Source organism: Staurois parvus, unplaced genomic scaffold, assembly GCF_062004578.1.
Source record: "Staurois parvus isolate SC_StPar_1 unplaced genomic scaffold, SC_StPar_1.0 ptg002971l, whole genome shotgun sequence".
NCBI classification, from domain to species: domain Eukaryota; kingdom Metazoa; phylum Chordata; class Amphibia; order Anura; family Ranidae; genus Staurois; species Staurois parvus.
This window is the reverse complement of record NW_028320767.1, coordinates 66,367-91,842: the sequence shown is the minus strand read 5'-3', so window position 1 is coordinate 91,842 and position 25,476 is coordinate 66,367. Positions and strand designations below refer to the sequence as shown.

Below are 25,476 nucleotides of genomic sequence, written 5' to 3'. Positions count from 1 at the left end.
AGACTCAAGAGAGAGATAAATCACCCCCCCCCCCCCCAGTACAAATCATTAGTAAAGCCTCATCTGGAATATGCAGTTCAGTTTTGGGTTCCAATTCACAAAAAGAACATTGGGGAACTGGAGAAAATACAGAGAAGGGAAACCAAACTGATAAGAGGCATGGAGGAGCTCAGCTATGAGGAAAGATTAGAGGAACTGAATGTGTTCTCTACTGAGAAGAGGAGATTAAGGGGGGATATGATCTCCATGTATAATACATAAGGGGGGATATGATCTCCATGTATAATACATAAGGGGGGATATGATCTCCATGTATAATACATAAGGGGGGATATGATCTCCATGTATAATACATAAGGGGGGATATGATCTCCATGTATAATACATAAGGGGGGATATGATCTCCATGTATAATACATAAGGGGGGATATGATCTCCATGTATAATACATAAGGGGGGGATATGATCTCCATGTATAATACATAAGGGGGGGATATGATCACCATGTATAATACATAAGGGGGATATGATCTCCATGTATAATACATAAGGGGGATATGATCTCCATGTATAATACATAGGGGGGGATATGATCTCCATGTATAATACATAAGGGGGATATGATCACCATGTATAATACATAAGGGGGGATATGATCTCCATGTATAATACATAAGGGGGGGATATGATCTCCATGTATAATACATAAGGGGGGGGATATGATCACCATGTATAATACATAAGGGGGATATGATCTCCATGTATAATACATAAGGGGGGATATGATCTCCATGTATAATACATAAGGGGGGGATATGATCACCATGTATAATACATAAGGGGGATATGATCACCATGTATAATACATAAGGGGGGGATATGATCTCCATGTATAATACATAAGGGGGATATGATCTCCATGTATAATACATAAGGGGGGATATGATCTCCATGTATAATACATAAGGGGGGGATATGATCTCCATGTATAATACATAAGGGGGGGATATGATCACCATGTATAATACATAAGGGGGATATGATCTCCATGTATAATACATAAGGGGGGATATGATCTCCATGTATAATACATAAGGGGGGGATATGATCACCATGTATAATACATAAGGGGGATATGATCACCATGTATAATACATAAGGGGGGATATGATCTCCATGTATAATACATAAGGGGGGATATGATCACCATGTATAATACATAAGGGGGGATATGATCTCCATGTATAATACATAAGGGGGGATATGATCTCCATGTATAATACATAAGGGGGGATATGATCACCATGTATAATACATAAGGGGGGATATGATCACCATGTATAATACATAAGGGGGGGTATGATCACCATGTATAATACATAAGGGGGGGTATGATCTCCATGTATAATACATAAGGGGGGATATGATCTCCATGTATAATACATAAGGGGGGATATGATCTCCATGTATAATACATAAGGGGGGATATGATCTCCATGTATAATACATAAGGGGGGATATGATCTCCATGTATAATACATAAGGGGGGATATAATCTCCATGTATAAATACATCAGTGGCTCATATAGTGAACTCGGTGTAGTTATTCCCCCTGAGGTCATCACAGAGGACAAGGGGGCGCTCTTTATGTCTGGAGGAAAAGAAATGTAATCTCCAAACACGGAAAGGTTTCTTCACAGTAAGAGCTGTGAGAATGTGGAATAGACTCCCTCAGTTGGTTGTGGCCAGCTCAGTGGATTGCTGTAGGAAAGTCCTGGATTCTTTCTTGGATACACAGAATATAACTGGATATAACATTTATAGGTGACGTTGATCCAGGGAATATCCGATTGCCTCTCGGGGGATCAGGAAGGAATTTTTTCCCTGCAGGAGCAAATTGGATCGTGCTTTGCTGGGTTTTTTGCCTTCCTCTGGATCAACTGTGGGTGTAGGATTATAGCTTTTTTTTATGGTTAAACTGGATGGACTTTTGTCTTTTTTCAGCCAGACTAACTATGTAACTATTTAGCCACTATGCTGCCCAATGGTCAGTGGAGGGCGCTGTGCTGAGCCGACAGTGTCTGTTATTAGGAGTCGTCCTATTTACACAGGTTGTTCGGATTTCTGGTCTGCAGTAGAGGATTAAACATTGTATTTCCTACCAGGCAGACTTTTATTCTCCAGGAACTCCCTCCCAACCTTTAACTATCAGCTTCTCAATGCCCTGAAGGTCATTCCAGGCAGACGTCCGGGTGCAGCATACCTAGAATCCCTGTAGCAGTCACATGCTGATATGTGCAAAAAGCAGGTCTGTTGAGCATTCTGTAAACCTTTACTATAAATGAAAGTGTTGATAAAAAGGCGACATTTTTAGTTTGGGATATTTCAGGGAAGGGTAACAATACCCTCATCAGGTTTCTTCTTTTTGCCATCTGTGTCCCATTGGGAAGATTTCCCTTTACTTCCTTTCTAACAGACACAACAAGAAGAAAGAGCAGGTCGCTCCAACGTGAGGGAAGCCCTCTCTCAGACAGTTGCCACTGTAAAAAGTCGTATTTTTGGGAAGATTCCCCTCTATTTCTGTTCTTGACAAAATTTTGGATTCGGTGGATGATGGTCACCAGGGTGATTCGTCACAGCAGGGACACAGGCAATGATAAAAACCTGATAGGGGCTCCAACCCTTCCACACTCTATCCAAAACAAAAAATAATAGCAGTAAAAAAGTTTATAAACAGGCCCTCACTCACCTCTGTAGCTGCAGCCATTGTAGAGTAATTCATCCTTATAGTGGTTGTAAAGGCTCAAGTTTTTTTTACCTTCATGTATAGAATGAAACCTTCTGTGTGCAGCATCCCTCCCAATCCTTACCTGAGCCGCCTCCGATCCAGCGACCTTCTTGACAGCCTCTGTTGTCTGAGGGCTCTTCCTCCTCATTGGCTGAGACAGCAAAGGGAGCCCATCGGCTCCTGCTGCTGTCAATCACAGCCAGTGAGCCAATGAAGGAGGGTGCGGGACCGAGACATGGCTCTATGTGTCTTATGGGCGAATAGAGCAGCGGCTCGGGAACGAGCCTGCAGTGGTGCCCACATGGCAAGCAGTTTTCCCTGGGGGCACTGCTCGAGGGGGAGGAGCCAGGAGGTAAAAAAACCTGTGTGCAGTAGCCCCCCCCCCTCCCATGCTTAACTGAGCCCCATTGAGATCCAGTAATATGCACGAGAGCCTCAGCTGTCTCAGGTCTCTCCCTCCTCATTTCCTGAGACAGCAGCGGAAGCCATTGGCCAGTGAGCCAATGAGGAGAGAGAGGGGGTTGGCAAAGCCATATGTGCGTGAATAGACACACAGAGCAGTGGCTCTGGTGCCCGCATAGCAATCTGCTTGCTGTGGGGGCACTTAGATAGGAGGGAGGGGCCAGGAGCGCTCTCCCCGAAGCCCGCATTCACTATATCCGCTCTCCCCGGACCCCGCATTCACTATATCCGCTCTCTCCGGACCCCGCATTAATTATATCCGGTCTCCCCGGACCCCGCATTAATTATATCCGGTCTCCCCGGACCCCGCATTCACTATATCCGCTCTCCCCGGACCCCGCATTCACTATATCCGCTCTCCTCGGACCCCGCATTCACTATATCCGCTCTCCCCGGACCCCGCATTCACTATATCCGCTCTCCCCGGACCCCGCATTCACTATATCCGTTCTCCCCGGACCCCGCATTCACTTTATCCGCTCTCCCCGGACCCCGCATTCACTATATCCGCTCTCCCCGGACCCCGCATTCACTATATCCGCTCTCCCCGGACCCCGCATTCACTATATCCGCTCTCCCCGAACCCCGCATTCACTATATCCGCTCTCCCCGGACCCTGCATTCACTATATCCGCTCTCCCCGGACCCTGCATTCACTATATCCGCTCTCCCCGGACCCCGCATTCACTTTATCCGCTCTCCCCGAACCCCGCATTCACTATATCCGCTCTCCCCGGACCCCGCATTCACTATATCCGCTCTCCCCGGACCCAGCATTCACCATATCCGCTCTCCCTGGACCCGGCATTCACCATATCCGCTCTCCCCGGACCCGGCATTCACCATATCCGCTCTCCCCGGACCCCACATTCACTATATCTGCTCTCCCCAAACCCTGCATTCACTATATCCACTCTCCCCAAACCCTGCATTCACTATATCCGGTCTCCCCGGACCCTGCATTCACTATATCCGCTCTCCCCAAACCCTGCATTCACTATATCCGGTCTCCCCGGACCCCGCATTCACTATATCCGCTCTCCCCGGACCCAGCATTCACTATATCCGCTCTCCCTGGACCCCCCATTCACTATATCCGCTCTCCCCGGACCCCGCATTCACTATATCCGCTCTCCCCGGACCCCGCATTCACTATATCCGCTCTCCCTGGACCCTGCATTCACTATATCCGCTCTCCCTGGACCCCGCATTCACTATATCCGCTCTCCCCAGACCCCCCATTCACTATATCCGGTCTCCCCAGACCCCCCATTCACTATATCCGCTCTCCCCGGACCCCGCATTCACTATATCCGCTCTCCCCGGACCCCGCATTCACTATATCCGCTCTCCCCAAACCCTGCATTCACTATATCCGCTCTCCCCGGACCCCGCATTCACTATATCCGCTCTCCCCAAACCCTGCATTCACTATATCCGCTCTCTCCGGACCCCGCATTCACTATATCCGCTCTCCCCAAACCCTGCATTCACTATATCCGCTCTCCCCGGACCCCGCATTCACTATATCCGCTCTCACCCAGCAGAGCACAGGTTAATGCTATAGAAGGAGTTTTCATTCTGTTCTAGGAGGATGCAGGACCCCTGACTCTCTAGCAATACACACCAAACTGAGCATGTGCAGCTTGCCCCCAAGGCTCTGTTCTATCAGAAGATATTTAGGAGGCACCAAAAGAAGGGGGAGGGGAATCAGAGAAGACAGGATCAAACATCCTTTTTACACAATGCAGAGGATTAACCCCTTAGGTACCACAGTGAGTATAACCAGCATGCTTTACTGCATCTACAGACTGATTGTACTGTTGGGGGTTTAGTAACACTTTAAAGTTTACAGCACTTTTACTTTCATTTCAGCAGCTCAGCTTACTGTGCTCCTCCTCCCAGCAGTGACTTGGCAGCCTGTCAAGTCTTCTAATCTCTAATGTAAACACAGGTCAGGTATGCAGGAGGAGGGGGAGAGCAGAGTGCTGAGTCCCATCTTGAACGCTCTGGTTTTCTTGTGAACCTTGAGGATAATTTGCACCACAGTGCCTGCAGCTACAGAGGTCAGTGAGAGTTTGTTTTAGTCCGCATGTAAGACTATGGGGTTGATTTACTAAAGGCAAATAGACTGTGCACTTTGCAAAGTACAGTTACATTCTACAAGAGCAGTTGCTCCAGGGCTTAGTAAATGAGCAGAAGCTCTGCTGACGTCCGTCATCCAATCATGTGTGAGTACAAATGCTGTGTTTTTTTTTTATTTTTTTCTTGCCCGTGATTGGGTATTCTTTGCAAAGTGAAGTTTTACCTCATTTACTAAGCTCTGGAGCAACTGCACGTTGCAGAGTGCACAGTATTGGTAACCCAACCCCGGTGTCTAAATATGAATGCCTATGGCCTGTTCACATTTGTGATTTACAGCAGAGCTTGGGCTCAAAGCTGCTTCAATTATGTTCCGACCGCACACGTTACCTGTACATGAAAGGTGCGACGGTGGCCGTGTTCGGGTGATTATACTGCTGCTGAGGTTGAGGTAGCTGGACACTGATTGTGTTACTTCCTGTGGTCTGTGTATTCCCGCTGGGCCCACTAGCAGGCTGGGCCCCTCCTGTGCCGGACACCCCCTTCCCCTCAGAGGAGGCCAAACTTGACGTAGAGCTTGAATTCCTATTGTCAAGCTTCTGAAGAGACATCCCGGAACTGGTCTTCCCGCTCCGACTCCTGTCCCCATCCTTGGCAGAGATTGGGGCACTTGAGGACTTCCCTGGGGTGGCAGTTTTAGTCCCCGGTTTTGGTATTCCACTGTGAGAGGCAGCAGAGCCCTCCTTCTTGCCCCCTTTGGGGATGAAGCTGGCAATCTTTGAGGATTTTTTTGGCATGTCGACGGAAGCGGGGGCAGGTTCCTCTTTTGTATCTTCTTTGACCTCCAGCTTTTCTGTGATGGAAACTCTCTTGGCCACCTCTTTGTTCTTATCTTTTTCTTTCTGTTTGTCTTTTTCTTTCTCGCTGCCTTTTGGAGAACTTTTCTTGTTGGTCAAGGCCCGGCCAAGCGTCCTTTGAGCGATGCCCTTGAGGGCTATCTTGGGGCTGTTGGAGGATGGGCTTGTGCTGTTGGCGTTTCGTACGGTGCTCTCCATTTCCTCTGCCTCCTCGAAGCTTGGGAGGGTGTCGAGTCTTTCACAGCTGGTATCCCGAGAGCCCTCCAGGCTGGTTTTGGAACCCCCCTTGCTATTGAACAGTTTTAACTTCTCCAGCATAGATTTCTGATTGTTGGGAGAGGGTTTGGGGGGTTCTTGAGGTTGTTTGGTGCTGTCCGGCATGGGCTGCTTGACGGACAGAATGGAAGACGTGTTGGTGTGCTTTGCACTGAGGGATTTGCTCCTCCAAGGTTTATTCGCAGTGTTGGGTTGGGGTATGGCTGAGTTGTTGGCGGAAAGCGTTGAGAATCCATTTTCATTCATTCCCGTCTGCTGTGAAGCAGCACTCTCTGCCGGCTCTGCAAGACACAAAAATCATCATTGGACATTGCAATACGAGGACCTGTCATACACACACCTTAGGATAAATATCTGCATGGAGGGTACAAAACGGAACGATTACATATTCTGAAAGCTGTTACTTGGTACAGAAAAGTAACTATGGGACTACAGTATTCCCCCTCTCATGATCCAAATACTGGTCCCATTTATACTGTAGATCCACATCAGTCCCTAACCCTCAAGGGGCGTACAATCTAAGGTCCCTAACTCACATTCATACATACACATACTAGGGACAATGTATACAGGAGCCAAGTCACCTACCAGCATGTCTTTTGGCGTGTGGGTAGGAAACTGGAGTAGAGGAAACTAGGGTACCCGGAGGAAAACCACGCAGTCACAGGGAGAACATGCAAACTCCAGGCAGGTGGTGCCGTGGTTGGGATTCAAACCAACGACCTGAGTACGGTAATGCCAACCATTTAGCCACTGTGCTGCCCAGTTTAGTTAGGTTGCTAAGTAAATGTAGTTTTTGATTCCACTGTGGTCAGTGGAGATGGTTTTAATTGGTCAGGGCTGCTCAGATTTTTCACAAAGCTGCTGCTCTGCTACCTCCCCCTCTGTTCTGGAACTCACTGGAGGTCTCCAGAACATAGTGGGTCAAGGGGCAGAGGCTGCAGTTTTTTGAATATTTATTTATGGGACTTCCACCGATCCCTAACCCTCAAGGGGCGTACAATCTAAGGTCCCTAACCCTCAAGGGGCGTACAATCTAAGGTCCCTAACCCTCAAGGGGCGTACAATCTAAGGTCCCTAACCCTCAAGGGGCGTACAATCTAAGGTCCCTAACCCTCAAGGGGCGTACAATCTAAGGTCCCTAACCCTCAAGGGGCGTACAATCTAAGGTCCCTAACCCTCAAGGGATGTACAATCTAAGGTCCCTAACCCTCAAGGGGCGTACAATCTAAGGTCCCTAACTCACATTCATACATACACATACTAGGGACAATTTAGACAGGAGCCAATTCACCTACCAGCATGTCTTTGGAGTGTGGGAGGAAACCGGAGTACCCAAAGGAAACCCACGCAGACACAGGGAGAACATGCAAACTCCAGGCAGGTGGTGCCATGGTTGGGATTCAAACCAACGACCTGAGTACTGCCAACCATTTAGCCACTGTGCTGCCCAGTTTAGTTAGGTTGCTAAGTCAATGTAGCTTTTGATAAAGCCTGGAGTTTGCATGTTCTCCCTGTGACTGCGTGGGTTTCCTCCAGGTACTCCAGTTTAGCCACTGTGCTGCCCAGTTTAGTTCGGTTGCTAAGTAAATGTAGCTTTTGATTCCACTGTGGTCAGTGGAGCGGGTTTTAATTGGTTCAGCAGATTCTCCATTGAACTCTATTGTAGCAAAAAAGCTGCTTTTTGCTTTTATTTCAGGTACTTATATAGCGCCGTCAATGTATGCAGCGCTTTACATATATATTGTACATTCACATCAGTCCCCGCCCCCGAAGATTGTACAATCTAAGGTCCCTAACTCACATTCATACATACACATACTAGGGACAATGTAGACAGGAGCCAATTAACCTGCCAGCATGTTTTTGGAGTGTGGGAGGAAACCGGAGTACCCAGAGGAAAGCCGCACAGGGAGAACATGCAAACTCCAGGCAGATGGTGCCGCGGTTGGCAGTACTGCCAGGCGGAAGTGCTACCCATTTAGCCACTGTACTGCCCAGTGCATTTTTCAGTGCATTCTGGGCATTTTGGAAGGTCTCCAGAGGTTATCTTTAAAAAAATTCTTCTAAATGCAAATGCGCATAAACGCGGCTAAACAGACGTTTTTTAACCTTCATTTTCCAGCAGTCAGTTTCCATCGTTCAGAAGAGTCTTCCAAACACCCCGTGTAGATGGGCCCATAATGTATGGTTACTTGGGTTCTATAAGTTGGGATGAGCGACGCTCATATTTAATATGACTGACCAGTACTATATATTTTCAGATAATTCCTTCAGTTTTTTGGCACGATCGATCATATGTTCAATATCAGTTACGAAATTTCACCATTTCTGCACAAGTGTACACTTTATATAATAACCAGGGGCAGACTGACCACTTGGGAACTTTGGCACTGCCCAAGGGCCCGGGGTCAGTAGGGGGCCCCATGAGATGCCCCTGGTACCTTTTTCATAGGCTTTTTTGAGTTTTGGCAAGGACACAGGGGCCCCATGATCCTCTATTGCCCGGGGGCCCCATGAGTTGTCAGTCCGCCCCTGATTTTAACGGACATTCACAGAACCCCAAAAATGAACAGGGAACTCTAGATCCAGCGACTGATAACCCGAGGCCTGGATAGATTTGCCGGTACCCATCTCTCTATGACCCTTCACACGCGTGTTAGCATGCAAATCAACTTCCTTGGAAATGAGTAACCGCCTGTACTACAGAGATCAGTTACTAAACATTATTGGAAAGGTGACCGCATCGGCCTCCGCCGAAGATACAGAGCTGCCTAATGACAAGAAAAGTCACCTAGAGGTCAATTAGTAACTATTTCACGTATTTCCTTAACCAAGTGATAAAGCTGCGATCTGAGACCCCTGGCTGTTTTGGGATGGAGTCCCAGAAATGACTAGTGTTTGGATTGCACAGATGGCAAGTTACAGGCGCTGAAACAAATCCTCCTACATACGTTGTACTTGTTTATCTGTTGCCATCACTTTTCTATATCCGTTCAAAGTCCAGAATTTATAAAGCTATTTATAAAGTTTGTCTGAGCTTTCAGAAAGCAGGGGGCAGGGAGCTGAAGTTTCACACAGTGAGAGCCGATTGGAGAAAAAGGAACCCCCCCTTCACATAGCACACAGGAACAGAGCTGAGGCTGTCAATCACATGCTGTGTGCTACAGCTCCCTCCCCTGTCATCATTTTTACTCTTGGTGTCAGGAAAACTTGTCAGAAATGATTCATGCTGATAGCAGGCAGAGGAAGCTGACAGAAATGACACTTCGTGCTCTAGATTGAGACAAGTACACATTACAAAGCAGGGGTCTCCAAGCTTTCTAAATATTGGGCCAGTTTACTGTTTTTCAAACTTTACAGGGGCTGGATTGTGGCCTTTGGGAGAAGAAAATGTCTTGGTGTCAATGGGAGTAAATAATGTCATCTTTGATATTAGGGGGGAGAAATAATGCCCCATCGTTGGTGTCAGCTGGAGGAATAGTACCTCATTGTAGTTATCAGTGAGCAGAATAGTGCCCCTCATTGGTGTCAGTGGGAGGAATAGTACCTCATAATTGGTGTCAGTGGGACAAATAGTGCCTCGTAGTTATCATTGGGAGGAACAGTGCCCCTCATTGGTGTCGGTGAGAGGAATATCCACCAAGGAATGAATGCATAGAGTGGTGTCCACCGAGGACTGAATGCATAGAGTGGTGTCCACCGAGGACTGAATGCATAGAGTGGTGTCCACCGAGGACTGAATGCATAGAGTGGTGTCCACCGAGGACTGAATGCATAGAGTGGTGTCCACCGAGGACTGAATGCATAGAGTGGTGTCCACCGAGGACTGAATGCATAGAGTGGTGTCCACCGAGGACTGAATGCATAGAGTGGTGTCCACCGAGGACTGAATGCATAGAGTGGTGTCCACCGAGGACTGAATGCATAGAGTGGTGTCCACCGAGGAATGAATGCATAGAGTGGTGTCCACTGAGGAATGAATGCATAGAGTGGTTTCCACCAAGGAATGAATGCATAGAGTGGTGTCCACCAAGTAATAAATCCATAGAGTGGTGTCCACCAAGGACTGAATGCATAGAGTGGTGTCCACCGATGAATGAATGCATAGAGTGGTGTCCACCGAGGAATGAATGCATAGAGTGGTGTCCACCAAGGAATGAATGCATAGAGTGGTGTCCACCACCCACCAACATCCGATCTGATCCTGTGAGGCGTTCTAGTGAAAGAAAGAATGAACATCTCTCTGGATTCTTCCTGGAAATGTAACATGCCGAAAGTCAAGGGCTCCATCACTGCATTCACTCTATGCATTTATTCCTTGGTGGACACCACTCTATGCATTTATTCCTTGGTGGACACCATTCTGCATGAATGGTGTCCACCAAGGATGAATGCATAGAGTGGTGTCCACCAAGGGATGAATGCATAGAGTGGGGTCCAAGGAATGAATGCATAGAGTGGTGTCCACCACCCACCAACATCTGATCTGATCCTATGAGGTGATCTAGTGAAAGGAAGAATGAACCTCTCTCTGGATTCTTCCCGGAAATGTAACGCATGCCGAAAGTCAAAGGCTCCATCACTGCCTGGTAACCGAACTCCACTTCCTATGCCTGAATGAAGTGACAACTTGCGTTTTACCGCTCATGGACTCAAGCAGAACATTCAGTATCGGGGATAATGACCACATAAGTGTCTCGACACCAAACCATCGTGCAACATTTTACTACAAACCAAGGAACTGCCTAGAACAGACACGAGAAGACATAATGGCGGGGTTTAAAACGAATCATTCACATCTGCTTTTCCTTCATTTCTTCCTCCCGGTGACTGCAAACAATCATTATGTCTTGAAACCGGTCCAGGAAAAAAGTACCTCAAATGGAAATGACGTTTACCTGCAAGAACCGAACAATGGTATAAGAGGGGAACCTAAATCCCCCAAATGTTTCTCAATAAAAATGCAGGCTTCTGTGGAGAGTATCGGGGGAGGAAAAGGAGAGATGAAAGGAGGAGGGGGAGGGGGGGGGCGCTCTCTCAGGATTTCATAGTCAACTTTTATCTTCTATCAGCTGCTTAATATCTCCTAAGTGCACTTGGCCAGGAACCAGCTAGAAAAACCTTTTTCACTGAAAAAGCAATTCTATTCCGACAGATAAAGAACACAACTGAGAAACTCATATAGAGAATGGTCCACCTGACACGGGTATCCTGCACTTACAGGGGCACTCCTAATGCAAGCCAGACCAATCAGATTTCAACTGGCAATTCAGTTTTGAAGGAATATACATTATATTATTGAAAAGTATTGGCCCCGCCCTCCAAATCATGTGATTCAGGAGTTCCAATCCCCTCCATGGACACAGGTGTATACAATCAAGCCCCTAGGCATGCAGACGGCTTCTACAAACATTGGTGAAAGAATGGGTCGCTCTCAGGAGCTCAGTGACTCCAAGCGTGGTCCCGTGATAGGTGGCCACCTGGGCAATAAGTCCATCCGTGACATTTCCTGGCTACTAAATATTCCACGCTCAACTGTTAGTGGGATTATAACAAAGTGGAAGCCACTGGGAACAACAGCCACTCAGCCACCAAGTGGTAGGCCACGTCACATGACAGGGCAGGGTCAGCGCATGCTGAAGCGCACAGTGCGCAGAAGTCGCCAACTGTCTGCAGAGTCAATAGCTAAAGACCTCCAGACTTGGTGTGGCCTTCAGATGAGCCCAACAACAGTGTGTAGAGAGCTTCATGGAATGGGTTTCCATGGCCGAGCAGCTGCATCCAAGCCTTCCATCACCAAGTGCAATGCAAAGTTTCGGATGCTGTGGTGTAAAGCACGCTGCCACTGGACTCTAGAGCACTGGAGATGTGTTCTCTGGAGTGACCAATCACGCTTCTCTGTCTGGCAATCTGATGGACATGTCTGGGTTTGGTAGTTGACAGAAGAATGGTACTTGCCTGACTACTTTGTGCCAAGTGTAAAGTTTGGTGGAGGGGGGATTATGGTGTGGGGGTGTTTTTCAGGGGGTGGGCTTGGCCCCCTAGTTCCAGTGAAGGGAACTCTTAAGGTAACATTTTGGACAATTTCATGCTCCCAACTTTGTGGGAGGAGTTTGGGGATGGCCCCTTCCTGTTCCAACATGACTGCACACCAGTGCACAAAGCAAGGTCCATAAAGACATGGAGGAGCCAGTTTGGGGTGGAGGAACTTGACTGTCCTGCACAGAGTCCTGACCTCAACCCCACAGAACACCTTTGGGATGAATTAGAGCGGAGACTGCGAGCCAGGCCTCCTCCCCCGACATCAGTGCCTGACCTGACAAATGTACTTCTGGAAGAATGGTCCAACCTTCCCATAGACACCCTCCTAAACCTTGTGGACGGCCTTCCCAGAAGAGTTGAAGCTGTTATAGCTGCAAAGGGCGGGGCCAACTCAATATTGAACCCTACGGACCAAGACTGGGAGGCGATTAAAGGTCATGTGTGTGGAAAGGGCGGGGCCAACTCAATATTGAACCCTACGGACTAAGACTGGGAGGCGATTAAAGGTCATGTGTGGGGGAAAGGGCGGGGCGAACTCAATATTGAACCCTATGGACTAAGACTGGGAGGGGCCATTAAAGGTCATGTGTGTGGAAAGGGCGGGGCCACCTCAATATTGAACCCTACGGACTGAGACTGGGAGGCCATTAAAGGTCATGTGTGTGGAAAGGGCGGGGCCAACTCAATATTGAACCCTACGGACTAAGACTGGCCATTCATTATACAATTTTCTTGAGAATTTTGCTTTAGATTTACCAAAAACCATATAATAGGAGGTCAAACTTAGGCTGGCCATACACTATACAATTTTCTGTTCAATTTCTGCCCAATTTTCTTTAGATTTACCTTCAACTATGTAGTGCAAGAGCCTGCCTGATTGGATACAATTGAAAGTGTTGTTAGGTCTGACCTCATATTATATGGTTTTTGGTAAATCTAAACCAAAATTCTCAAGAAAATTGTATAAAGTATGGCCAGCCTTAAACAACACTTTCAATTGTATCCAATCAGGCAGGCTCTTGCACTACATAGTTGAAGGTAAATCTAAAGAAAATTGGGCAGAAATTGAACAGAAAATTGTATAGCGTATGGCCAGCCTTCTGCAGGCCGTAGACGGGTCAAAAATCGTCCGTTTTTTATGTTTAGGTGCATGTACCGAGTTCACATATATTCAAAATAGTGGTAACAGTTCAGGGCTCCAATCCCACGCTTTTGGCTCCTTTGAGCCCTGAGGAAGTCACATGACACTGACGCAACGCGTCGGCCCAACGTAGTGACGTATTTCCGGCGTGGCGGCCATTTTGGTACACCTGTGTATACCCTTGTACACCCATGCAGATTAGATTCAAAAGCGTGGGATTGGAGCCCTGAACTGTTACCACTATTTTGAATGTAAGTGCGCTTTCTATTGTTTGTGACACTCGGTAATAAACATATTACACAATGGAAGCTTGTGTTTTATGTTCCATATGAGTGATTGGCGCAGCATTTAATCCTATTTGGAGAAAGGAGCCAGTGTTGAAGTGCGGATCCCTGGGGGGGAGATCCATATACAATGTGAGCAGTTGTTTGGAGTGATACTTACCTGGAGGATCTGTGAGAGGGATCCTAACAAACGCTTTGACTCGCAAGGGTCGAATTCTTAAGGTGAGAGGCTGATTCAGCCGTTGTTCGGATGAGTTCAACTATCAACTCACTTTTATACACAAATATCAGCACGAGTTTTTGTGTTCACCTGAGTGTGATCATCTTTAAGTTTGGACTTTATATACACGGAAATAATAAATTTTTTATGTTTAGGTGCATGTACCGAGTTCACATATATGCACGCTTTGATCTTCTTCACTTTATGGGGTTTATGTATATGTGTTAATACACGTTGTTGTTGTGTGTGTTATGTATATATATATATACAGTTGCAAGAAAAAGTATGTGAACCCCTTGAGATTACGTGGAGTTTTGCATGAATTGGGCATAAAATGTGCTCTGAACGTCATCTAAGTCACAACAATAGAAGAACACAGTCTGCTGAACATAATACTACACAAACATTAGATGTTGCCATGGTTTAATTGGACATAACATGTAAACATTCACAGTGCAGGGAGGAAAAAGTATGTGAACCTTTGGACTTAATAACTGGTTGACCCTCCTTTGGCAGCAATAACCTCAACCCAACATTTCCTGCAGTTGCAGATCAGACCTGCACAACGATCTGGAGTAATTTTGGACCACTCCTCTTCACAAAACTGTTTCAATGTAGCAATATTCTTGGGATGTCTGGTGTGAATCGCTCTCTTAAGGTCATGCCACGGCATTTCAATCGGGTTGAGGTCAGGACTCTGACTGGGCCACTCCAGAAGGCGTATTCTGTGCTGTTGCAGCCATTGTTTTGTTGAATTACTTGTATGCTTTGGGTCATTGTCCTGTTGCATCACCCATCCTCTGCGGAGCTTCAGTTGGCGGACAGATGGTCGTTCGTTTTCCTGCAAAATGTCTTGATAAACTCTGGAATTCATTTTCCCATCAATGACAACAATCCGTCCAGGCCCTGAGGAAGCAAAGCAGCCCCAAACCATGATGCTCCCTCCGCCATGTTTTACAGTGGGGATGAGGTTTTGATGTTGGTGTGCTGTGCCTTTTTTTCTCCACACATAGTGTTGTGTGTTCTTCCCAAACAACTCAATCTTGGTTTCATCTGTCCACAGTATATTTTGCCAGTAGTGCTGTGGAACATCCAGGTGCTCTTTTGCAAACTTCAAACGTGCTGCAATATTCTTTTTGGACAGCAATGGCTTCCTCCGTGGTGTCCTCCCATGTACTCCATTCTTGTTTAATGGTTTCCTTATTGTAGATGTGTCAACAAAAATGTTAGCATGTGCCAGAGATTTCTGTAGGTCTTTAGCTGACACTCTGGGATTCTTCTTTACCTCATGCAGCATTCTGCGCTGTGCTCTTGCAGTCATTTTTACAGGATGACCACGCCTAGGGAGAGTAGCAACAGTGCTAAACTTTCTCCATTTGTAGACAGTCTGTCTTACCATGGACACATGAACATCAAGGCTTTTGGAGATACTTTTGTAACCCTTTCCAGCTTCATGCAAGTCAACAATTCTTGATCGTAGGTCTTCTGAGAGCTCTTTTCTGCGAGGCATGGTTCACATCAGACAGTGCTTCTTGAAACCAGTAAACCCAAAACAGGTGTGTGTTTCTTAAGGGCAGGACAGCTATCAGCAAGACATCCAATATCATCACACTGATTGGAGTCAAGGTTGGCTCACTCCTGGCTCCAATTAGCTCTGGGAGAAGTCATTAAGCTAGGGCCTCACATACTTTTTCCTCCCTGCACTGTGAATGTTTACATGTTATGTGCAATTAAACCATGGCAACATCTAATGTTTGTGTAGTATTATGTTCAGCAGACTGTGTTCTTCTATTGTTGTGACTTAGATGACGTTCAGAGCACATTTTATGCCCAATTCATGCAAAATTCCACGTAATCCCAAGGGGTTCACATACTTTTTCTTGCAACTGTATATATATATATACACACACACACACACACACACACACACACACACACACACACACACACACATTTACAATGAGCATGTAATATTCTTCAATGATATTATTATGTTCACTTTAGTTATTTAGATTTTATCACATATATGCTTTATGTGCATGATTTCACATTAGTGGATATAGATTTTTTTATTGATTCATTTGGTATTTTGGTTCACATGTTTATTTTATTTAAGTGAGTAGCGCTACATTGGTTCCACATATTTAACCCCATAATTACTTCTGTCCCTGCAGAGAGCTCCACTCTTATATTTTACATTAAAGTCTTGCGGTTGCAACAATGTATCCATTTCAGATACAGATGGTTTTATTCGGATACAAATAGATACATTGTTGCAACCGCAAGACTTTTCATATAAAATATAATAGCGGACTGGAATTCCTCTTCTTTTTCTTCTTCTTCTTGCAGGTCACGGCTCATGTGCAGATTTTTTATCGGTAAAACGAACGGCCGATTTGCCCATCATTGCCCATTGGCCGATCGTCAAAATCGGCCGCTAATTTTCCAACTTGACCAATAAAAAAAAAAAAAAGTGCCAAAACCCCAAAAAACGGCCGACCAATTAACCCACCAATTAACCGAAAAAAATCGGCCGATTTTTGACCCGTCTTTGGCCTGCATTACACTGGGAGGCCATTACAGCTCATGTGCGTGGAAAGGCCGGCGGCCCGATACTTTTGGCAATAGAGTGTATAATGAAATACATTTGTACATAAAATAATAATAAATACACCGACATTATTTACAAGCTGCACCTCACATGGAAAACTATCCACTTCCATAAAAGTCCTCCCCGCTTCTTTATAAAACGTTGATATTTTGTATGACAGAATCTCGCGCTCTATAGACGGAGTTATGTGAATGCTTCCTAAAAACTGGCGTTCCCGAATACAAGTACAATAAATAAATGTAACATAAATAAATACAAAGTATTAATAAAACAGAAAACTGTCAAATGCTGGGAAGCAAACCACCACACTAACAGAGATCTGCGCTCCTCGCTGGATACACGGCGCTGTCAGGAGGAATCTCTAACAGACCGCTCTTCTGTGTCCCGCAGCGCAGGAGGAGATCGGGGATCAGCGTTGTAGCCACAGCTGGAGTGAATTTAGTTTTCTATAGAACTTATAAACGGCCCATATCCTCTCCTTTCAGTCTGGATTACAGCTGGTCACTCGTAGCTACTGTATGCCTGTCTATATATCCCCAATGATGCAGATGGCCCCCTGAGTACAGCCAAGTAAGATTTTAGGAAACGGTCGTTATTTACTGCGAATTCCTTTTGTACATTTGTAGAAAATCTTTTGTTTTTTAAAGCTTTTCTTTTTTTTTTAAATTTAGTTAACAAACATGTCATACTTACCTGCTCTGTGTAATGGTTTTGCACAGAGCATCCTCCTCTTCTTGGGTCCCCCACCCGTGCTACGGGCTCCTCTCCCCACTGGCTCCTCCTCCCACTATGGGGGCGCTCATGCAGGCGTACTCCCAAGCCACACTGCCTGCATCTGTTGACACAGACAGCGGGGGCTCAGCCCCGCCCCCTCATCGTAGGATTTGATTGACAGGAGCCAATGGCTCGCTTGTGGACTGCCCCCTAGTATCCAGTGAACAGAAGAGCTTTCAAGGTGGAAAAGCCTGCAAGTAACTTACAGTGCATGCTGGAACTTGTAGTTCCTCAGAATTTAAGACTGAATGCAATGGAAAATGACATCTGATAAGAAAGCGGTGCTAATCCAAACTGAATCGCGGTCGATAGGCTTAGTTCACGAAGCAAACACACCAGGACAAAATGTGTTAAAAAATGTGTCCCATAGGTTGTAGAAAAAAATGTCGGTCACAAAAAGGTTCTCTGCATTCATTGGAAGATTCGGCTCCATACATTTATTGGAGGGCACAGTTGTATGAATCGGTGGACGCAGCTCTACGTGTTCATTGGTGGACGCGGCTCTACGTGTTCATTGGTGGACCCGGCTCTACGCGTTCATTCATTGGCGGACCCGGCTCTACGCGTTCATTCATTGGCGGACCCGGCTCTACGCGTTCATTCATTGGCGGACACGGCTCTACGCGTTCATTCATTGGCGGACACGGCTCTACGCGTTCATTCATTGGCGGACATGGTTCTGTTCATTCATTGGTGGACACGACTCTACGCGTTCATTTATTGGCGGACACGGCTCTACGCGTTCATTCATTGGCGGACACGGCTCTACGCGTTCATTCATTGGCGGACACGGCTCTACGCGTTCATTCATTGGCGGACACGGCTCTACGCGTTCATTCATTGGCGGACACGGCTCTACGCGTTCATTCATTGGCGGACACGGCTCTACGCGTTCATTCATTGGCGGACACGGCTCTACGCGTTCATTCATTGGCGGACACGGCTCTACGCGTTCATTCATTGGCGGACACGGCTCTACGCGTTCATTCATTGGCGGACACGGCTCTACGCGTTCATTCATTGGCGGACACGGCTCTACGCGTTCATTCATTGGCGGACACGGCTCTACGCGTTCATTCATTGGCGGACACGGCTCTGTTCATTCATTGGTGGACACGACTCTATACATTCATTCATTGGTGGACACGACTATACATTCATTCATTGGTGGACACGACTCTATACATGCATTCATTGGTGGACACGACTCTATACATTCATTCATTGGTGGACACGACTCTATACATTCATTCATTGGTGGACACGACTATACATTCATTCATTGGTGGACACGACTCTATACATTCATTCATTGGTGGACACGACTCTATACATTCAATTCATTGGTGGACACGACTCTATACATTCATTCATTGGTGGACACGACTCTATACATTCATTCATTGGTGGACACGACTCTATACATTCATTCATTGGTGGACACGACTCTATACATTCATTCATTGGTGGACACCCCTCCTGCTCAAGACTATCACCTACTGCAGTTGGCACTATATCCAATAAGTGATGATCTAAAGCAGAAACTGAATGTTGTCCTCCAATGAGCAAAACAGAACTAAAGAAATGCAGTTTTGTATATTGAGCCTAACGAAAGGTCTGCGTTGCAATAATTTGACGCTCGGTCACACAGGGTACGCCATACACTCTACAATCTGACTGTGCAATCTCCTTTAAACTTACCAAAGCTATGCAGTATGAAGACACAGCTACACAACCCCTTCAGTGTCTACATTACATAGCTGTTCGTAGATCTGAGGACGATTGTACTAGATTCTAGATTGTATAGTGTGTGGTCAGCTTAAGCTGTCAATTTTTGCAGTATTTATACTGTCTGTACAATCTCTGCTTTAGCATCTCCTCTCCTTACCCAGTGCAGCGGCTGGTGAATATGACACCCTATGGATCTGCAGAGACGGGTTACAGCCACATACAAATGGCCAGAGAACGGAGAGAGATCTGCAACTGATGGGACCTGGCCCTAAAACGTGGGAATGCTGCAGCATGTGAGAGTTTAGGTTCAGCAATAGATCCCTCACACACACAACAGATCCCTCATATACACAATAGATCCCTCAAATACACATAGATCCCTCAAATATACATAGATCCCTCACACACACAAGAGATCCCTCACACACACAAGAGATCCCTCACACACACAAGAGATCCCTCACACACACAAGAGATCCCTCACACACACAAGAGATCCCTCACACACACAAGAGATCCCTCACTGACACAACAGATCCCTCATATACACAACAGATCCCTCGTCGACACAACAGATCCCTCATCGACACAACAGATCCCTCATCGACACAACAGATCCCTCATCGACACAACAGATCCCTCATCGACACAACAGATCCCTCATCGACACAACAGATCCCTCATCGACACAACAGATCCCTCATACACACAACAGATCCCTCATACACACAACAGATCCCTCATACACACAACAGATCCCTCATACACACAACAGATCCCTCATACACACAACAGATCCCTCATACACACAACAGATCCCTCATACACACAACAGATCCCTCATACACACAACAGATCCCTCATACACACAACAGATCCCTCCTATACACAATTCATACAGAGAAGAGTGAATGGTGTGAAGTATTCCTGTTACTCACCTCCCCTGTCCCAGCTCCATAGTGCCGGCTGCACTCTGCTGGATTTATTACTACAAAGTCCTCTGTGAGGAGATGTATTAATGTGTCCACCAGAGACTGCCAACCGCCTCTCCACCCCCCTCCCATCCATACAAATCCCCGTCCCCTCCACAGCTCTCCACCTCACCCACCTCATGTATATGTCACAGTGCTAGAGAGAACACTGAGCCAGTCACACAATCCCCTCACCAGAGGAGCTTACACTCTAATGCCCCCCCCCCCCACAGTCACATCAGTCTCTGTACCAGAGGAGCTTACACTCTAATATCTCCTCCCCCACAGTCACATCAGTTCCTGTACCAGAGGAGCTTACACTCTAATGTCCCCTCCCCCACAGTCACATCATTCTCTGTACCAGAGGAGCTTACACTCTAATGTCCCCCCCAGTCACATCAGTCTCTGTACCAGAGGAGCTTACACTCTAATGTCCCCCCCCCCCCAGTCACATCAGTCTCTGTACCAGAGGAGCTTACACTCTAATGTCCCCCCCCCCCAGTCACATCAGTCTCTGTACCAGAGGAGCTTACACTCTAATGTCCCCTCCCCCACAGTCACACACTATTATTATTATACATCTATATAGCTCTGACATATACCGCAGCGCTGTACATAGAACATCTACCCTGATCATTGGGGCACTGATTATCAGTGCAGCTTCATTGCTGCCCCAGTGCTGCCTATCAGTGCACATGTAGAGTGGCTCCTGAGTGACAGCTCTAAGTATGCCGGGGCTACTCACAGCTCACCCAAGATGGAAGCACCCAGCAGCGGTCTCAGGTCTTTTAGATGTCTACAAAACGGGAGGCTTTTACAACATAAAGTGCATCAGATATGTTAAACATAAAGTATACTGCCAAAAGTATTGGCCCCACCCTCCCAATCATGTGATTCAGGTGCTCCAATCCCCTCCCAGTCATGTGATTCAGGTGTTCCAATCCCCTCCCAGTCATGTGATTCAGGAGTTCCAATCCCCTCCATGGACACAGGTGTATACAATCCATCCCCTAGACATGCAGACTGCTTCTACAAACATTGGTGAAAGAATGGGTCGCTCTCAGGAGCTCAGTGACTCCAAGCGTGGTCCCGTGATAGGTGGCCACCTGGGCAATAAGTCCATCCGTGACATTTCCTGGCTACTAAATATTCCACGCTCAACTGTTAGTGGGATTATAACAAAGTGGAAGCAACTGGGAACAACAGCAACTCAGCCACCAAGTGGTAGGCCACGTCACATGACAGGGCGGGGTCAGCGCATGCTGAAGCGCACAGTGCGCAGAAGTCGCCAACTGTCTGCAGAGTCAATAGCTAAAGACCTCCAAACTTGGTGTGGCCTTCAGATGATCCCAACAACAGTGCGTAGAGAGCTTCATGGAATGGGTTTCCATGGCTGAGCAGCTGCATCCAAGCCTTCCATCACCAAGTGCAATGCAAAGCGTCGGATGCCCGAAGTGTAAAGCACGCCGCCACTGGACTCTAGAGCAGAGGAGGCGTGTTCTCTGGAGTGACCAATCACACTTCTCTGTCTGGCAATCCGATGGACGTGTCTGGGTTTGGCGGTGGCCAGGAGAACGGTACTTGCCTGACCGCATTGTGCCAAGTGTAAAGTTAGGTGGAGGGGGGATTATGGTGTGGGGTTGTTTTTCACAGGTTGGGCTTGGCCCCCTAATTCCAGTGAAGGGAACTGTTAAGGTGACATTTTGGACAATTTCATGCTCCCAACTTTGTGGGAAGAGTTTGGGGATGGCCCCTTCCTGTTCCAACATGACTGCGCACCAGTGCACAAAGCAAGGTCCATAAAGACATGGAGGAGCCAGTTTGGGGTGGAGGAACTTGACTGTCCTGCACAGAGTCCTGACCTCAACCCCATAGAACACCTTTGGGATGAATTAGAGCGGAGACTGCGAGCCAGGCCTCCTCCCCCGACATCAGTGCCTGACCTCACAAATGTGCTTCTGGAAGAATGGTCCAACCTTCCCATAGACACCCTCCTAAACCTTGTGGACGGCCTTCCCAGAAGAGTTGAAGCTGGTATAGCTGCAAAGGCGATTAAAGGTCATGTGTGTGGAAAGGGCGGGGCCAACTCAATATTGAACCCTACGGACAAAGACTGGGAGGGGCCATTAAAGGTCATGTGTGTGGAAAGGGCGGGGCCAACTCAATATTGAACCCTACGGACTAAGACTGTGAGGCCATTAAAGGTCATGTGCATGGAAAGGGCGGGGCCAACTCAATATTGAACCCTACGGACTAAGACTGGGAGGCCAAGGAAGGTCATGTGTGTGGAAAGGGCGGGGCCAACTCAATATTGAACCCTACGGACGAAGACTGGGAGGCCACAGAAGGTCATGTGTGTGGAAAGGGCGGGGCCAACTCAATATTGAACCCTACGGACGAAGACTGGGAGGCCACGGAAGGTCATGTGTGTGGAAAGGGCGGGGCCAACTCAATATTGAACCCTACGGACGAAGACTGGGAGGCCACAGAAGGTCATGTGTGTGGAAAGGGCGGGGCCAACTCAATATTGAACCCTACGGACTAAGACTGGGAGGCCACGGAAGGTCATGTGCGGGGAAAGCGCGTCGGCCCAATACTTGGGGCAATATAGTGTATGTATAATCTTACAGAAATATTTTTGGTTGAAATGTACAGTCTGATGACAGGGTCTCTTTAAGTGTTTTTTCGCAGGGCAGCTCCATACATCATTGAATGTTATTTTTTTGGGGAGCTTCTTTTTAAGATGCTACCAACCAGAACCCCTTTACTTCAAATACAAATCCTGCTCTATGCTCCGATCTCACAACCAGGACTACAATTATAGCAGAGGAAGGGTTCCCCCTCCCCAATGGCCCCCAGAAGTTCAAAGCATCCACCTGCAGATAAATCCCGGGACAGGAAGTATCCCGACTTTGTTCTCTGGGAGTGGGGGAGAGAATTGCAGCCGTACCAGATAATGGTTTATCTTCTTCTCGGAAATTAAACAGTTGGAAGTATGTGGGCGCCGGACTTCATTGGTTCCTCAGATCGGTAAGAGGACCTGTGATATAAACAAACACTTGGAGGGTCTCCTTGTACGGGAAAAGAATTCCTCACCACAAGAAACGACATTTATTAAACACGACTCTGGAGAGAGTGCCGAGATCATTCCACACAACTTGTCAGGGGAAACACCGGATCCTACGGCTCAGGATCTACAGAAAGGGGATCAGGGGACACTCCCAGGTGTACAGAAAGGGGATCAGGAGACACTTCCCGGGTGTACAGAAAGGGGATCAGGGGACACTCCCAGGAGTACAGAAAGGGGATCAGGGGACAATCACAGGTGTACAGAAAGGGGATCAGGGGACACTTCCCGGGTGTACAGAAAGGGGATCAGGGGACACTTCCCGGGTGTACAGAAAGGGGATCAGGGGACACTTCCCGGGTGTACAGAAAGGGGATCAGGGGACACTTCCCGGGTGTACAGAAAGGGGATCAGGGGACACTCCCAGGAGTACAGAAAGGGGATCAGGAGACACTCCCAGGTACACAGAAAGGGGATCAGGAGACACTCCCAGGTACACAGAAAGGGGATCAGGAGACACTCCCAGGTACACAGAAAGGGGATCAGGGGACACTCCCAGGTACACAGAAAGGGGATCAGGGGACACTCCCAGGTGTACAGAAAGGGGATCAGGGGACACGCCCAGCTGTACAGAAAGGGGATCAGGGGGCACTCCCAGGAGTACAGAAAGGGGATCAGGGGACACTGCCAGGTACACAGAAAGGGGATCAGGGGACACTGCCAGGTACACAGAAAGGGGATCAGGGGGCACTCCCAGGTGTACAGAAAGGGGATCAGGGGGCACTCCCAGGTGTACAGAAAGGGGATCAGGGGGCACTCCCAGGTGTACAGAAAGGGGATCAGGGGGCACTCCCAGGTGTACAGAAAGGGGATCAGGGGGCACTCCCAGGTGTACAGAAAGGGGATCAGGGGGCACTCCCAGGTGTACAGAAAGGGGATCAGGGGGCACTCCCAGGTGTACAGAAAGGGGATCAGGGGGCACTCCCAGGTGTACAGAAAGGGGATCAGGGGGCACTCCCAGGTGTACAGAAAGGGGATCAGGGGGCACTCCCAGGTGTACAGAAAGGGGATCAGGGGACACTCCCAGGTGTACAGAAAGGGGATCAGGGGGCACTCCCAGTTGTACAGAAAGGGGATCAGGGGGCACTCCCAGGTGTACAGAAAGGGGATCAGGGGGCACTCCCAGGTGTACAGAAAGGGGATCAGGGGGCACTCCCAGGAGTACAGAAAGGGGATCAGGGGACACTCCCAGGAGTACAGAAAGGGGATCAGGGGACACTCCCAGGAGTACAGAAAGGGGATCAGGGGACACTTCCAGGAGTACAGAAAGGGGATCAGGGAATACTACCAGATACACAGAAAGGGGATCAGGGGACACTCCCAGGTATACAGAAAGGGGATCAATAGACTCTCCAGCAGCCAGCAACGATAGACCCCACCCTCAACAGTAGATCCTTTGCCCCAATAATTGACCCCCAGCAACAACAGCCCCCCCCAGTAACAATAGATTCCTCCAGCAACAATGGACCCCCAAAACAAATTGCCACTCAAGCAACAATAGACTCCCAGCAGCTACAACAGATCTCCCAGCAGCCAGCATCAATAGACTCTCCAGCAGCCAGCAATGATAGACCCCTATCTTAACAGATCATTTGCCCCAAGAATTGACCCACAGCAACAACAGTCCACCACACAAAGGATCCCCTTCAGTGACAAAAGATCCCCCAGTAGCGAGCAACAATAGGCCCTTTCCTCAACAGTAGATCCTTTGCCCCAACAATTGACCCTCAGCAGCAATAGATTCCTTCAGCAACAATGGACCCCTAAAACAAAATACCACTCAGGCAATATTAGACTCCCAGCAGCTATAACAGATCTCCCAGCAGCCAGCCTCAATAGACTCTCCAGCAGTCAGCAACGATAGACCCCTCCCTCAACAGTAGATCCTTTGCCCCAAGAATTGACCCCAGCAACAATAGTCCACCGCACAAAAATAGACCCCATTCAGTGACAATAGATCTCCCAGTAGCGAGCAACAATAGGCCCTTCCCTCAACAGTAGATCCTTTGCCCCAAGAATTGACCCCCAGCAACAATAGGCCCCCCCACCAGCAACAATAGTCCACCACACAAAAATAGACTCCCTTCAGTGACAATAGATTTCCCAG

The 25,476-nt window shown here is 47.6% G+C and overlaps 1 protein-coding gene across 1 annotated transcript in view; it reads right to left on the bottom strand.

The window, feature by feature from the left end:
- The window catches only part of LOC149428778 (neuron navigator 2-like), a gene marked incomplete at its 3' end in the record, with an annotated part of 65,581 nt that overhangs the window by 8,742 nt on the left and 31,363 nt on the right, over positions 1-25,476 (bottom strand). Inside the window, exon 4 of the mRNA XM_089667008.1 lies at positions 5,723-6,746. Within this exon, the coding sequence (XP_089523134.1) occupies positions 5,723-6,746 (1,024 nt within the window). The remainder of the gene's footprint in view (positions 1-5,722; positions 6,747-25,476) is intronic.